Here is a 13,223-nt window from a genome sequence, read left to right as displayed (position 1 = left end):
TCTGCTAAGAAGACATTTTCTTCACAGACTGTAGAATTCTTGAGAAAGATTAAAAAAGAAGCTGCAATCCTATGACATGTCCATCCTATCAGGTGAAGGTGATGGAGATGACTCATCATGTATTTCTTTTTGTCTGAGGTAGAAAGAGAATAAACGTGTATGGTATCCTACTCTCTACATGTACATATTTCTACTCACATATACTCAGCCCCTTCTTTTGGGATAGAAAAACAGCAAACAGTTCAGAAAAAGAATTCAGGATGACTCTCACAAAACCAACTAAATCCCAAGTTGCATTTCGGGTATTTCCTCTTTTTTTTTTTTTTTTTTTCTTGACGTTTAAAAAAATGAAAGGAAGGTGAAAATACTTGTAGCTAAGAATTGTAAATCAAAGTAAGATTTGAGAAAGAAAATTAAATTCCTGTTGTGACTTTCTGGCCTTGGACATTGTGGCAGGTTACACATTACCTTGTTTACTTTCTGCCAGATCACAGTGGGTGTTGGGTCTCCTGATATGGGAACATCCAATCTCAGTTTGTTCCCAGCCACCACGACAATAGTGTCAGGGGACTGGCCCAGACAGTCAAGGTGGATTTTGGGAGGTTCTATAGCAAAGGCAGAGAAAATCAGTTTTAAATATAGTGTGAGACTTCTGTATTGGAAAAAAAAAAAAAAAGTGAATATTCATACATTAAATTAAATATGAAAACACTGCTTCCTTTGCTATTGAAAACATGTTTACTTGCATATAAATAATGACTGCTCTTCTTACCTTCTCTTGGTACAAAATCAATCTTGACCTCTGGGAGAAAAAAAAACAGGGAGAGGGGGTAGGAGAAATAGATCAGAAAACAGAATTTACATAACATCTGCATTGACAAAGTAATTTAAAAAATATTCATCATTAAAATCTCATAAGTCATACACTTATGAGATACAGACTAGTGCAATAAACTGGAAAATGAGTTCTGTAAAACGATGTGATAATGATAACGCGCAATAAGAGGCAAAAGCAACGTGCTCATATTGACGTATGAGGAATGAGATTTGCATACCCTTTCCTGGTATAACCATGATTCATGCCATCACTTTATCCCTCTGAATGCCCATTGCGTGTTCGAAGATAACTTACCCAAGAACTGAAGCTTGGCAGAAAGGTTGTAAGCAAATCCCTGAGGGATGAAGGAATAATCAGCCTCATCACCTGGTGTTACGTCCTCAATAGTTAGCTTATGGATTCTGGAAACATGAACAGATATATTGCACTCTCTTGCCTTACCTCTCCAGGAGAAGCAGGGCTGTCTCAAGAGACAAGGTACAGGCTATTAACAGACATTACTCTTTCTTCTCCCCTTGTCCTACCATCAGGGCTGTAGACTGCTCTACTTTTGGTATTCAAGCAAATCCATGTCAGCATGCTGTCTATGAATGAATTTTTCTTGTCAAGGTAGATGCATAGTCTAGTCTGAATAGAGGAAGCAGTTTCTCCACTTTAGTCTGGTCTTCTACCTTTACAAAGGCAGTTGTAACACTGCTGACTGCTTTAATTTCATCAGACTGTGACTGCAATAAATTTTGGAGAAACAAACTAAAAACTGATGCTCCACATCTGTATTATTGTAAATTCAAAACAGAATACAGAAAGGGAGTATAAAGAAATCTTTACTTAGGCATCTTCTGAAGCTTCTTGGTCTCCAGTTCCAGTAGTAGCTAGACTGCTGAGTAACTTAAGCACAGAACTGCGCAACTGTATGTGTTTGTATTAACACTAGTTTTTCTGAAGGGGTTTCTATGTAAGTGCTATCTTAATCTATTTAAATATTACTGCTAATTTTAAAGTTAACAACAATATGTTTTCTAGATTGTTTGAATACCAAGAAACATGAAATCCTAATGAAAACAGGGAATGAATTCTGCTGTTATACCACTATATGTCAGACACGTAAAACGTACCAACACAGAAAGACTGCAAACATGCCAAAGCAAGTCTGTGACTAATGTTAATTGCATATGAGGAGGTTTTACACTTTTTTTCTTTTTAGCTGGACCCAGGACAAAGTCTTGATTTTTATTCCTATCCCCTGAGATAAAAGTTCCTGTGGATTGTAACTCAGTACCAAAGCCTGTACCTGTTTTCTGAAACAAGACTAACAGACTAACCTGCCAATATGGGAGATCTTTATCCTTTCATCCGGGACCACCTCCTTTCCATTTTTTAACCAGATTCCTTTCACATTTTCATCAGAAACTTCACACTTGAAGACTGCCTGGTCACGTGCCTTCACTGTCAGGTCTGCAATGCTCTGATAAACTTCCAGCTTTTTCTCTGATATTGTGAGAATAATCGATATAGACATCAACAAATCGGAATAGCTCTGTAAGTAAACAGTTGGTGTGGATTTACCGAGTAGAAAAGGCTAGGGCTGAGCAAGCTGTTTGTGGAAAGGTGAAATACGAAGGGAAATCCACAGCATGCAGGGCTTTAACAGGACTGATAGCGAAGCACCTGTTATCATCAGGGTATCTGTTACATCCGGCACACAGGCCTGAGTTCTCACCGAGGCCTTTATTATCAAACCTTGTGCCCCTTATTAAGCCTTCCTTTTCCCTGGCGTGAGGATTGTGCTACGCCTGTGCACTATCCTGGAGAAGGTTACCTTCAGCCTGTTTTCATTTGTCAGCTTCTTTGGTTCTGTGAGGTTGCCTGTGCCTACCTTGTACAATTAGTTCAGCAACTGATACCCCACCATTGGTCTTCACGGTGTAATGTCCACTATCCTCCTTGGTTGACTCATTTATAATTAGATACTGCTTTTTTCCATCTTTCTTGAATCGGTATTTGAATGTTTCTTCCCGTGTCAGCTCAATTCCATCCTTTTCCCTGCAATGCCAAATAGTGTTGAGTCATTTTTCTGTGACTGGGAGAGTAAGAGTCAGCTCAATGTTACTAGAGGTTGGAAGACACAAGATCAATCCAATCCTTGTAGAATTTCAGTTAGCAAAAAAGAAACCATTTGCACAAATGTTAATGGAACCATGACTAGAATGCTTCTAGCTTGACCATTAATCTTCACTAGATACTTGATTTCTGGTTCAAGAGAGTTCACTCACAAGGAATTACTAGATTGTTACTGTTTATATGTTATAGATAAACATGGAAGTATGTTAAATGCCATAGAAGATTCAGGGATGAAGACATGCTTCACCAGGAGGAACTTTACTGTCTTAAATGCTGCCATAAAGTAAATGGGACTTGTTGGGAAAGGACTTGAAGGCCTTAATTTTCCAGATATGATTTATAACTGTATAAATTCATGGTTTGTGGGCATCAGTAAAAGAAGAAAATTTAAGGATGAAGATGTGTTTTGGAGTTTGCGGTGCTTTCCATTCAAGTATACACTTCAGTATATTTAAGACATTACTAAATTAAGCTTCACTCTCCAGCCTGAGAGGAAATTTAATTATTGTAATTTCCAGTCGTCATGAAGGGAAATCAGCAGAGAGGATTCATGCTGTTTAGTCAAGGTCACAAAAATACATAAGACATTTTAAAGATTTCCTTTTCCTAATCCTAAGTAACATAAACAGACTGCAAGAAAATAACTAGTTTCTTCAACTTACTCCTTTTGTAGCATTTTGTATTTTCATTATTATTTGAATATATTTATATTATGCTACTTGAATACTGCATCAATTTGTAAATGAAAATGGTTTTGATACTTACTCATGTGAAAAAAGACATAGAGAAGTTATGCTTTTAATAGAGTAAGAATTTTCTTTCTGTCTTGTGTTATTTGCTCTATTTGTTACCAGTGACTGTTCAGCTTAACAAATGAGCTTACAGGTTAGCAAACTGAAATGCTATTTAGGGACTCATTAAAATAATATACTTCCAAATTTTAGGTAGATGCATGCAAGATAACCTTTTGCCTCTAGAGTTTGCAGAAGTAAATCACAAAATCAAAACTTTATGCAGAGACAGGAATCCTACAACTTGTGATTCAGATGTACCTGCTGCAACTGCATTTCAGAATACCTATAGGTTACTCTCTCCTAACTGTTCTTTGCAGCACAGCTTCTTGGAATTTATAGTTAGTTTAGAAAAACATTCTCCCCCCTTCCAGATCACAGCACTACAGCACTAAGAAGGGAGGAAACAGAGGATGCCTGGAACAAGGACATAAAACACAGTGCTTAGTGTTATGTCAGGGTAATGCTTCCTCTGCTTGCGAAGTGGAGAGAGTCTGAGGCCACATGCAAGGTGCTCTCCTAAACCTGATATTCTCATTCATGCAGATTAGTTCTGGAACAAGGATTACAGTGCAATGCATAAACCTTTGCTGAACTGCAGAGAATGGGCTGTAATCCCGAAGTTCAGTGGCCTGCTGGGCAAAACCAGGCACGTGCACTGTGGCTAGTGTTCCAAAGCTGAATTTTAAAATTTATTTTTCAGTGATGTATTTTGACACATGGCTCATCAAAGATATCTGAATGTTCTATTCAGCCGCTGGTAAGAAAGATATCTCTTGAAATCTTGTCTAAATAATGAAAATGGATTATTTGCAATGACTAGTGTCTTAAATCTCTGGGAAGGGAATAGTATATTTAACTGGTGTTTGCCTTAGTCACTAGCACATTGCTGATGTTGTGTATGAGTAGAGTGTTTGCAGAGGGATGTACTGACAAATAGTGGAGCGATAAAACTGTAAACCTCAAAAAAGAACTCCTAGATATCATTTGGCTTAAAATAATACACTGTTGCTGTGAAAAGCAAAAAACCTAATATAAGGTAATATTAGAGGCCTCCCTTTGGTAACTAGAGCAATGAAGTAGAAGAATCAGTTGAAATTAAAGTGTAAGTGGAGGATTTTATAGAACCGTTAGAAGTACTGGTTTAAAGAGCACCACAGGTAATTTTGTCCAGCCTCACACTTGAAGCAGAACTAGTGCAATAACAGGTAGGACAGCCATGGTTTAGTCTGCCTGAGTCCTGAACATCTGCCAGATCAAATATCTGTTCTCAACTTTGCCCCCTCAGTGCCTCTTTTCCCTGTCTGGAAATGGCTTTCCTATTTTCTGTTTAGATTCTAAGGATAAATTGGTTAATGTCTGCTGAGGTATCACTGATGTAGGTACTATGTAATAATGGGGACACACAGATATTATTATTATTATTATTATTATTATTATTATTATTATTATTATTATTATTATTATTATTATTATTATTTCATTACTATAGTTTCTTTTCTTTTGGAGCTGATGATACACCCAGCATTCAGAGATGGAAAAATCGGGTCAAAAATATGTATTTTATTACATCTTTTTCTTCAAGAATTATATTATTTCCAAGACCATCTGAAGTTTAGAAATAACTGTTTCATAGTACTGCATAATAATAATGTGAGATCTTTCCAGGTGATCAAGAGAACATTCTTTCCTGATTACTATGAAGAGACCCACATAATGAATTCTCCAGGCCCTAATCTGATGGCCATGCCTAAGAGGCTGTAAGCCTTATTTCTGTCTTGTGCAAGTCACATAATTGCTTTTGTTCATGTGCTTGTGATTTCATATCCCAGGTCTAAAGGGTGCAAGAGCTGTAACAGGTGCCCTGAGTTAGTGCCTGTTACTTGGCTTAAACTGTTGAGCATTTCCCTAATGAGCCATAAACCTGAAACTCTCTCCGTGTTGTCTTTCATGTTTTCCCTGGGCACTTGTCTCCATTGTCCAAAATGCTCCCTTCCTTGCCAAAGAGCACTGACTGACTCTCACAGAATAAACCCAATGAAATACAGTGTAAATGTCTAAGTGCTCAGTTTTCTGTTGCTATGATTTGAAGAGTTTCTCTGACCACTTGCTCCATTTCAGGCTGAGACAGCTGCTGACTTGCCCTTGTCACACCAAATGCCCATCCCACAGATACCAGCTCTGCAAGATGTATGGGAGTTGTTCAGAGGCGTAGGATCAAAGTGTGGCAGCTGCACTGTGCTCTGAGAGGGACAGATTTGGTTGTCCCCATCTCTTGTGACCAGGCATCTGTAAGCAGTTCCTGAACAATAGCATGCCTGCGCATGTGGCTTTAATAGTGTAATGCATATGCTGTACTAGCTCTTGGGCTCTATTTAATTTCTCAGTTCCTTCCTTTGCAAGAGCAGATGAGTGGTTGGCACTTTCCAGGAATGTAACGGGCATTGTGGGAACAGTTGATAACCATGGGCCTAAAGCTGTTAACAAGCAGAGGAGAATTTCGTCTCGTAGAGAAATGAAGTGTGTCTAAGACCTGGTATGTGAGCACTGCCTAGTGTGCCTGCCCAAGCAGCGTGAACCTTCCAGCTTCCGTTCAGCTGGAATGCCCAACAAAATGGATTCGATGGTCTGAATGTTTGTCATCTTAATCCTGCCTGCTGCATATGCATAATGACCAGCTTCGCAGGATTACCACAACAGATGGTTAAAAGAAGTCAATGACTTTCCCCTCTCTGTCTTAAGACACTAACTTTTTACCTAAGAAAAATATACTTTGAAGAAACCTCAACCTCATTGCAGTTGAGAAGACCTGAAGATTCTATTAAGTATAGTGACCTAGTCCCAATACGGATCTGGTTAGTGTGGACAATAGCTAGACATTACTTGTCAAGTGTTTAGAAAACTTGAAAGCTAACAGCTTGGTACAGTCAGTAGCATCCTATAAACACTGAACAAGAAATTCTAGAGACACTATAAAATATCTGTACTTAATTTGTTTTCTGCCATGTTCTGGCCTCCCGGTTCTTCCTTAATGTTTGACATATAAGAGGAGGATCAATCTTTTCCTGAAAACAATTACATAAGACGCCTTCTTCCTTTTTATTCCGCAATTCTTGTCCACAAACACTGGTCCTAGAATGCCCCATAGAAGGATATGGTTTGATGTTGTTTGGGCTTTTTTCCCTTTTCTATTCCCTTACCATTTCACAGTAGCTCCTTCTTCAGACACTTCACACTCAAACTCCACTCTCTCTCCAACCATCACCATCTGGTCTTCCAGTGGGCGAGTGATCAGGATTGGAGGTTCTGGAAATGAAGAGATTTTTATTAAAACAGTATCCTGAAAGACTGAAGACCAGAGGTAGATTTCATCACTGTGCACTCCACGGGCAGAACCCCATGCCAAATTCATGGTGATGCTTTCTGTGTTGGAACTTAAAATTTACTATGACAGATCACATTATCAATGTTATCAAGTGACCTTTTGGTTTTTGCCTCATGAGGCAGAATACAAACACAAAATTAGTTTTCATATATATATATTCTGAAATTCTAAACTGGAGGCATTAGTTTTCTATGCTACTTGATCTGCTTGTAGAGCTTGAGGCACATGTTTATCTTGAAATTTTTTAAGTTTCTAGCCCTGTAGTTGGGAAGACGCAAATCACTTTCCAAATGAGAATTAATGGTAATTATTACTGTGCTGTTTTCCTGTGCTTTCTTAGTCGCAGCTACACAGAAAATTTTCCTTCATTTAACTATAAGAAAAATATCTACTTCAATAGATGTCAGAATTTATTCATATGTTTGAGAATTTCCTTTCCTACAAAATTAACTAATCTGCCAGTAGAGAAGGTGATGGTAGTACAATGTTACATGTTAAGGGAGATCTCTTTCCTTTTGCTACCATTGCTCACCTTTTACAAATAATTCTGTGAAGCTCTTCTCCTCCCCTACCACACATTCATATGCTGCATCGTCAGCCAGAGAGCAGTGGTTTATGGTCAGTATTCTCTTATTTCCAACAGCCTCAAAAATATATCTGAAAGGAGAAACTAAATGTAATAATCAGAGAGTAACTTTTTCGGGCTCAGTCACTGTTTCCCCCTGCCTAGCGGAGAAAAAGATTCCTACTTTTTTCTGGCATCAGTGGCAAGGTTTGTTAAGACTCAAGCCCTATATCCCTGTCTCAGTGATGGAAGTAGCATTTGAAAAACTAGCATAGGAAATTATGGAGAACTCCTCATACAAGTGTGAGACACAAAAACTCTTGTGAATGGTGTTGGATGCTTTTCTAACATCTATCTGTACAACAAACCTGACTGATAAAAATGCCTTGTCACGGCTTCAGCACAAAATAACTGGAAATTGGTCTTACAAACAAGCTACACTGAAGTATATCCCATATCATGAGGAAGTAATTCTGAACACTGGATATACACTTAAAGATCAGAATACAATGTGAGGACTTACTTGCTAAGTAGGCAGATGTAAGCATCCAGTTCCACGTGTAGGTTGATAGAGCAAAGGGAAGAAAAAGAAACAGTCATGAGAACAGCAAACTGATCCTGAGCCAAAGCACTATGTAGATTATTTCTCAGCTCCTATTTCTCCCTATTTTATTGCTTTCTTTCTAAGAAAAGCTAGTTCTTCCACTTTGTCCAAGCTGTAGCACATTCTTTTATGGATTTCCCATATTTCTAGTTTACCTGCCGCTCACTTGGATCTCCTGTCCATTCTTCAGCCATTTCACATCAGCATCTGGATTGGCAACTTCGACCATTAATTTAATCTTTTGCCCTTTGTCCACTTGGTAAGCTGGATCCAGTTTCTTGAGGAATGCTATGATGAAGAATGATTTAAAAACAAAAATTCTTGATTTTTAAACTTTTTTTTTCTTTTACATTCTTTGTCAGCAAAGTATATCTTTATTCCCTTTCCTGTTGTTTACCATCATCTTAAACCTTCCCCACTTTTTGCATCCCTGTTTGCATTTTTACCATTTCTGTCTGTTCTTCATCCTGTTCTGTTTTTTGTTATTCCTTAACATAGGATGATAGCATGTGATATAAGCTAAACTAAGCGAAGTAGAATATTCTAAGTTGGATATGAGTATGTGCTTCAACACATCCTAAACAGACTTACAGCTATGTCTACCCATGTTGGAAAATGACACTGGTCTTCTTGGTACTAATGAATGGCAATTTGCCTTCTCTGTTTCAGACTTTTAAAACAAGTTAGTTAAAATTAGGTAACTAATATTTCACAAGACCATAAAAAGCTCAAGAATTCCAAATGTATCATCCCAATGGAAATGAAATTCTTTAAATGTATCACTGGTGCCTGATATACTGACCAGTTCAGGGAGTGAGGGGAATGGGGGGTGTTGTTTTGTGTTCAGGGAAAGATAAGGGGCAGAGCAGAAGAAAGCAGTAAAATGAGCAGGTTCAGAATATCTGGAGTTTCAGAGCAAGGTAGCTCAGAGCTTTGGGCATATCTGTGTAACAATCGGAATAGGAAACTTCTATTTCTCATGCTCTTGCATCTGACTGCTGTCCAGCTGATGTTAGTATTTGAAGAACTCCTGAAGAGGAAGATATGGGCACATATATTTGGAATAAATACAGCTTGCCAACCTGTACTTTTTTTCTCTTCCTTCTTTATGCGTTTGAGGCGTTTCAGCATCCCACGCAAATCTGTGATACCATACTGAAAAGCAATTTTCTCATATTCGGAAGGAGGAGCTTTCCTCAGGATTTCCCAGACATCGACATCAGAGTGTGATTCAGATTTTGCTTCACCTCTGCAGAAAGGGATTAGAGTATCTGAATGCCACTATTGAGAGGATTTAAAAACTGCCATAGACTTGTCAAGCTATATATTGGCTTGATTAAGCTATTTCTTAACATGTAGCAGTCTAACTTTTTGCTATATTAATACCCCAAATAATGGAGTAAAACTGGTGACTAGTTATAGTTCTATTTATATACACAGGGATTAAAATCCAGTTGTTGTACCGAAGGGTTTACTTTCTAACAGCCACAGCAAATAAATATTAACGTTCCTTTAATAATGGGTAATGGAATCACAAGGAGACTTATTGTGTATGATGGTCATACACAAAATATGTGGCAAAACAAGGAACTGAACTGATATCCTGAGAATGCCTTAGAAGTAAGGCGGTTGGTTTATATTAATAAGAAACAAGTCCTTTTCTACTCAGGATGATTTTTGACTTCACTAAAATGAACCACAGATGATTAAAATATTTGTCATCTATTGTAAAGACAGTTGTTGGCTATAGTAATCTATAAAACATAAGGATATATAGAAGAGTGAGTAGTGGCAAACAAGACAATATTTACATTGGACTACTTATTTTATAGTTTAACCAAAGAACTAGTGACTAAGCATTAATGTTTGGTTTAGCAAAATCAAGTGAAAATTTGGTTGTCTGGCTTTGGGAAAGGCATTCTTTTTTCTGTCATCATATTTTTTGTATAAAAGATCATGAATAGAAAAAGAGATTGATGTAACCTTACCGATTTACTGAGCGCAAGAAGCTGCTGTACTCCAGAATGATGCAGAGAACCGTTTGGAAAAACATGCAGCATCCCAATGGGCAAGAAAGAGGGCATCGTGTTAAAACAAAAGAGCCATGAGTGTCACCTTCACCTTTAGCAGAACAAGCCTGTGCTTCAGTACCAGAGACATGAAGGAACTCATGCAAAAGCTCTGAAATAGCCTTAAGAAAAATGCTGTTCGCTATTGAAACCAAACTTACTCCCACACTTTGTACAGTTCCACTATGCAATTTATAAGTGTAAGCACTTCTGCTTATCCCTAATTATGGCTGGTCGCCTTACAGGGAAACAAATAGCTCTACTTTGCCCTGTCGTCATGGAGTTGTTGCCTGTCACAGTTTGCATTTTGGTAAACAGAGAAAGGATGAAAGAAATAATTTCTTAAAATTTCTTAAAAAATTCTTTAGGTAAAGGAACTTCCATGGCTCCCATTTCAAGCAGACCAAGGACCAAGCAGATTCCAATGCAGCAGAATGTAGCCTTATAATGAAGGTGGTAAACCCCAACAAGAAGGCGAGTTATGCATCAGGTAATGCAGAGAAAAGGGGACAATGATTGGGCATATTTCCTTCTTTTTTTTTTTTTTTTTTTCCCCTTTTTTTTTTTTTTTTTTTTTTTTCCCCAGGAAAAAAATTAGCCTGTGAGATATATTACTACTTAAGAAAGAGTGGCTGTTGTCAGTCTAGACAGCAGGTATAACCAAACATTTCTGGTACTCCTTTTATTGCCTCAAAAAGGCTTGCTTGTAACAAGAGCCCTACATTTATTAAAGTACTGCAGTCCAGGCTTGGGATTTCCATCACCTTTGTAGCTCTTGAACAGAAAGGAAATAAGAGAAGAGGATTTCAGCTCAATGAGTTCGAGCTGAAATATGGCATGCAATATCTTATGTCTTTGGAATGGTTTAGCACTCACTAAGCACTAAACCCTCACGAGCGCTCATCGAATTGATCTGAAGTTTAGATTCCTTGCAGTAAGTGCAGCCTACTGGGTATTTGCTTTGTCATAACAGTGCATCAACATCACCCACGGATTTAATCGGGATTCCTCTTCTCCGTATATTGCTTGTTTAGTTTGGGGCAGCTACAAATGGTTTGTAGTTTTGCCTAAAAGAAGGCAGGACAATTGAATTGATTTGCCAAATAGACCAAGATTTTTTTTAACATAAGTGGCTCTAGGGCTAGTTGCCCTGATCATATCAATGAGCAACTTTAAAATATTTCTAAATACATATAAACTGGAATAGATTTGTAAGTACATAAAACTAGGAATATGTAATATTTCTAATATGTGCTGAGTTCTTTGTAGTAGCACAATTAATGTTCTGTGGAGCAAACTGTATCTCAACAGGAAATACAAAATCATAGAAAATAAGAAAAACTGAACAGATTCAAATGTTATTATTTTCCCTCATGTATTATATAAATATTGGTGGGGCCTCTGTCTATCTGCCTACTCATCTGGTCATCTGTATACACCAGTTTACCTGAAAACTTGCAGCTAGGATTATTCATGGAGTTTTCAAAAATATTTTATGTGAGTTGTTTTTAAATACATCATGAGAAAAAATTTCCAATTTGGAAGCAATTCCACAGTCTAGTATATCTCACTGTTGAGAAGACTTCCTTAATTTTTGCTGTAGCTTTTCCATTACTCAGTGTCATCCCATTGTTATATCTGGCAATACTGTTTTGGTGTATGCAAGCTGAAATTTGATCATAAGCAAGAGTATGGTTTCTGCCTTGGAAATACTAATATTTTTTAATTCCAGGGAAAGGCTGGTAAATTGCATGTAAAATAGTACTAAAGGCTAAAGGTTTTACTTTGTATAGTGCTTAACTGAATTCTGAAACAAAAAAGAAAAAAAAAGTGTTTCTCTGCCTCTGAGCAAGTTTCTCCATTCCAATACTCCTCCTCGCCAGTTTGTATATGTTAAAACATTCTCTTTGATCCTATAAAAACACAGAGTTTCCACAGTTAGGCTGTACTCTATCACTACCATAGGAACTAAGCAGTGTACGAAAAGTAATAGAGCACTTGGACTCCTGAAGTTTCTCCCACCCTTATGTTATTCTCCCTGATGTTGGGGGCCCTTATTCAGAGTGATCACCTCATAGGTTAACTATGCACTTGCGGGCATTAAGATGCAGCTTAGTGAACCTGCTGTAAATGGAATATGCAGCTGATATGTTTTAAACATATGTGGAGGGGTTAAAAATAGTTTTGTACATCCCAGAGATGGTTCCTCCCTATCCCATTACTGTCAACTGATTGGACCCTGTCAGCTGTCACCTCCTTCAAGGTCTCTGCTCACTATCCCGTTTAATAGTTCTGTGACAGCTGTTCCCTTCCTCTTCCCAATGACCTCTCCTTGGCCCATGACATCTGTATGTCAACACCGGTTAATTAAATTACAGATAGGAGATAAAGTATTAAATGAAGCTCCCTATATTATAGTTGGAATGGTCATTACCTCTGGATTGAGAGGCACTTGTAAATTGGGTGGGACAAAGCAGAAGTGGCAAAAGAATAATCTTTAAAATTCTATTTGAATCTGCATAGCTCTTGAGAGTTCCTCAGCATGAGGTCCTTTTTTCTATTCTGTTTTAATGGAGAATACTGTCATTCCATGATAAGCTTTTGTGCATATCAGTTCTCATTAATATAGGAGTGGTCTTCAACCTGTGGCATGCAAAGCCCGAAGGATACAGAAATTACTTCTAAAGCAGCTGTGAAAAACAACTAGCAGCAGTGAATTTATCAGTATGCTTGAATTTACTAAACAGAGATTTGTAAGTCACGAAAGGTCAAAACCTGATAAAATGCAGTGAAATTTATAAGCTTCTTTTAACGAATTATATTCCTAGCCTAACAAATAAGGAATAGTTA

At 37.7% G+C, this 13,223-nt stretch overlaps 1 protein-coding gene across 1 annotated transcript in view; it reads right to left on the bottom strand.

The window, feature by feature from the left end:
- The window catches only part of MYBPC3 (myosin binding protein C3), a 64,462-nt gene that overhangs the window by 30,037 nt on the left and 21,202 nt on the right, over positions 1-13,223 (bottom strand). Inside the window, exons 11-21 of the mRNA XM_074909441.1 lie at positions 10,293-10,316; positions 9,387-9,553; positions 8,460-8,592; positions 8,224-8,226; positions 7,668-7,792; positions 6,951-7,056; positions 2,715-2,881; positions 2,161-2,326; positions 1,133-1,239; positions 773-802; positions 469-605 (exon numbers count right to left, since the gene is read on the bottom strand). Of these exons, the coding sequence (XP_074765542.1) occupies positions 469-605; positions 773-802; positions 1,133-1,239; positions 2,161-2,326; positions 2,715-2,881; positions 6,951-7,056; positions 7,668-7,792; positions 8,224-8,226; positions 8,460-8,592; positions 9,387-9,553; positions 10,293-10,316 (1,165 nt within the window). The remainder of the gene's footprint in view (positions 1-468; positions 606-772; positions 803-1,132; positions 1,240-2,160; positions 2,327-2,714; positions 2,882-6,950; positions 7,057-7,667; positions 7,793-8,223; positions 8,227-8,459; positions 8,593-9,386; positions 9,554-10,292; positions 10,317-13,223) is intronic.

Source organism: Athene noctua, chromosome 6 (genome assembly GCF_965140245.1).
Source record: "Athene noctua chromosome 6, bAthNoc1.hap1.1, whole genome shotgun sequence".
NCBI lineage: Eukaryota > Metazoa > Chordata > Aves > Strigiformes > Strigidae > Athene > Athene noctua.
This window is presented reverse-complemented; position numbering and strand designations above follow the sequence as displayed.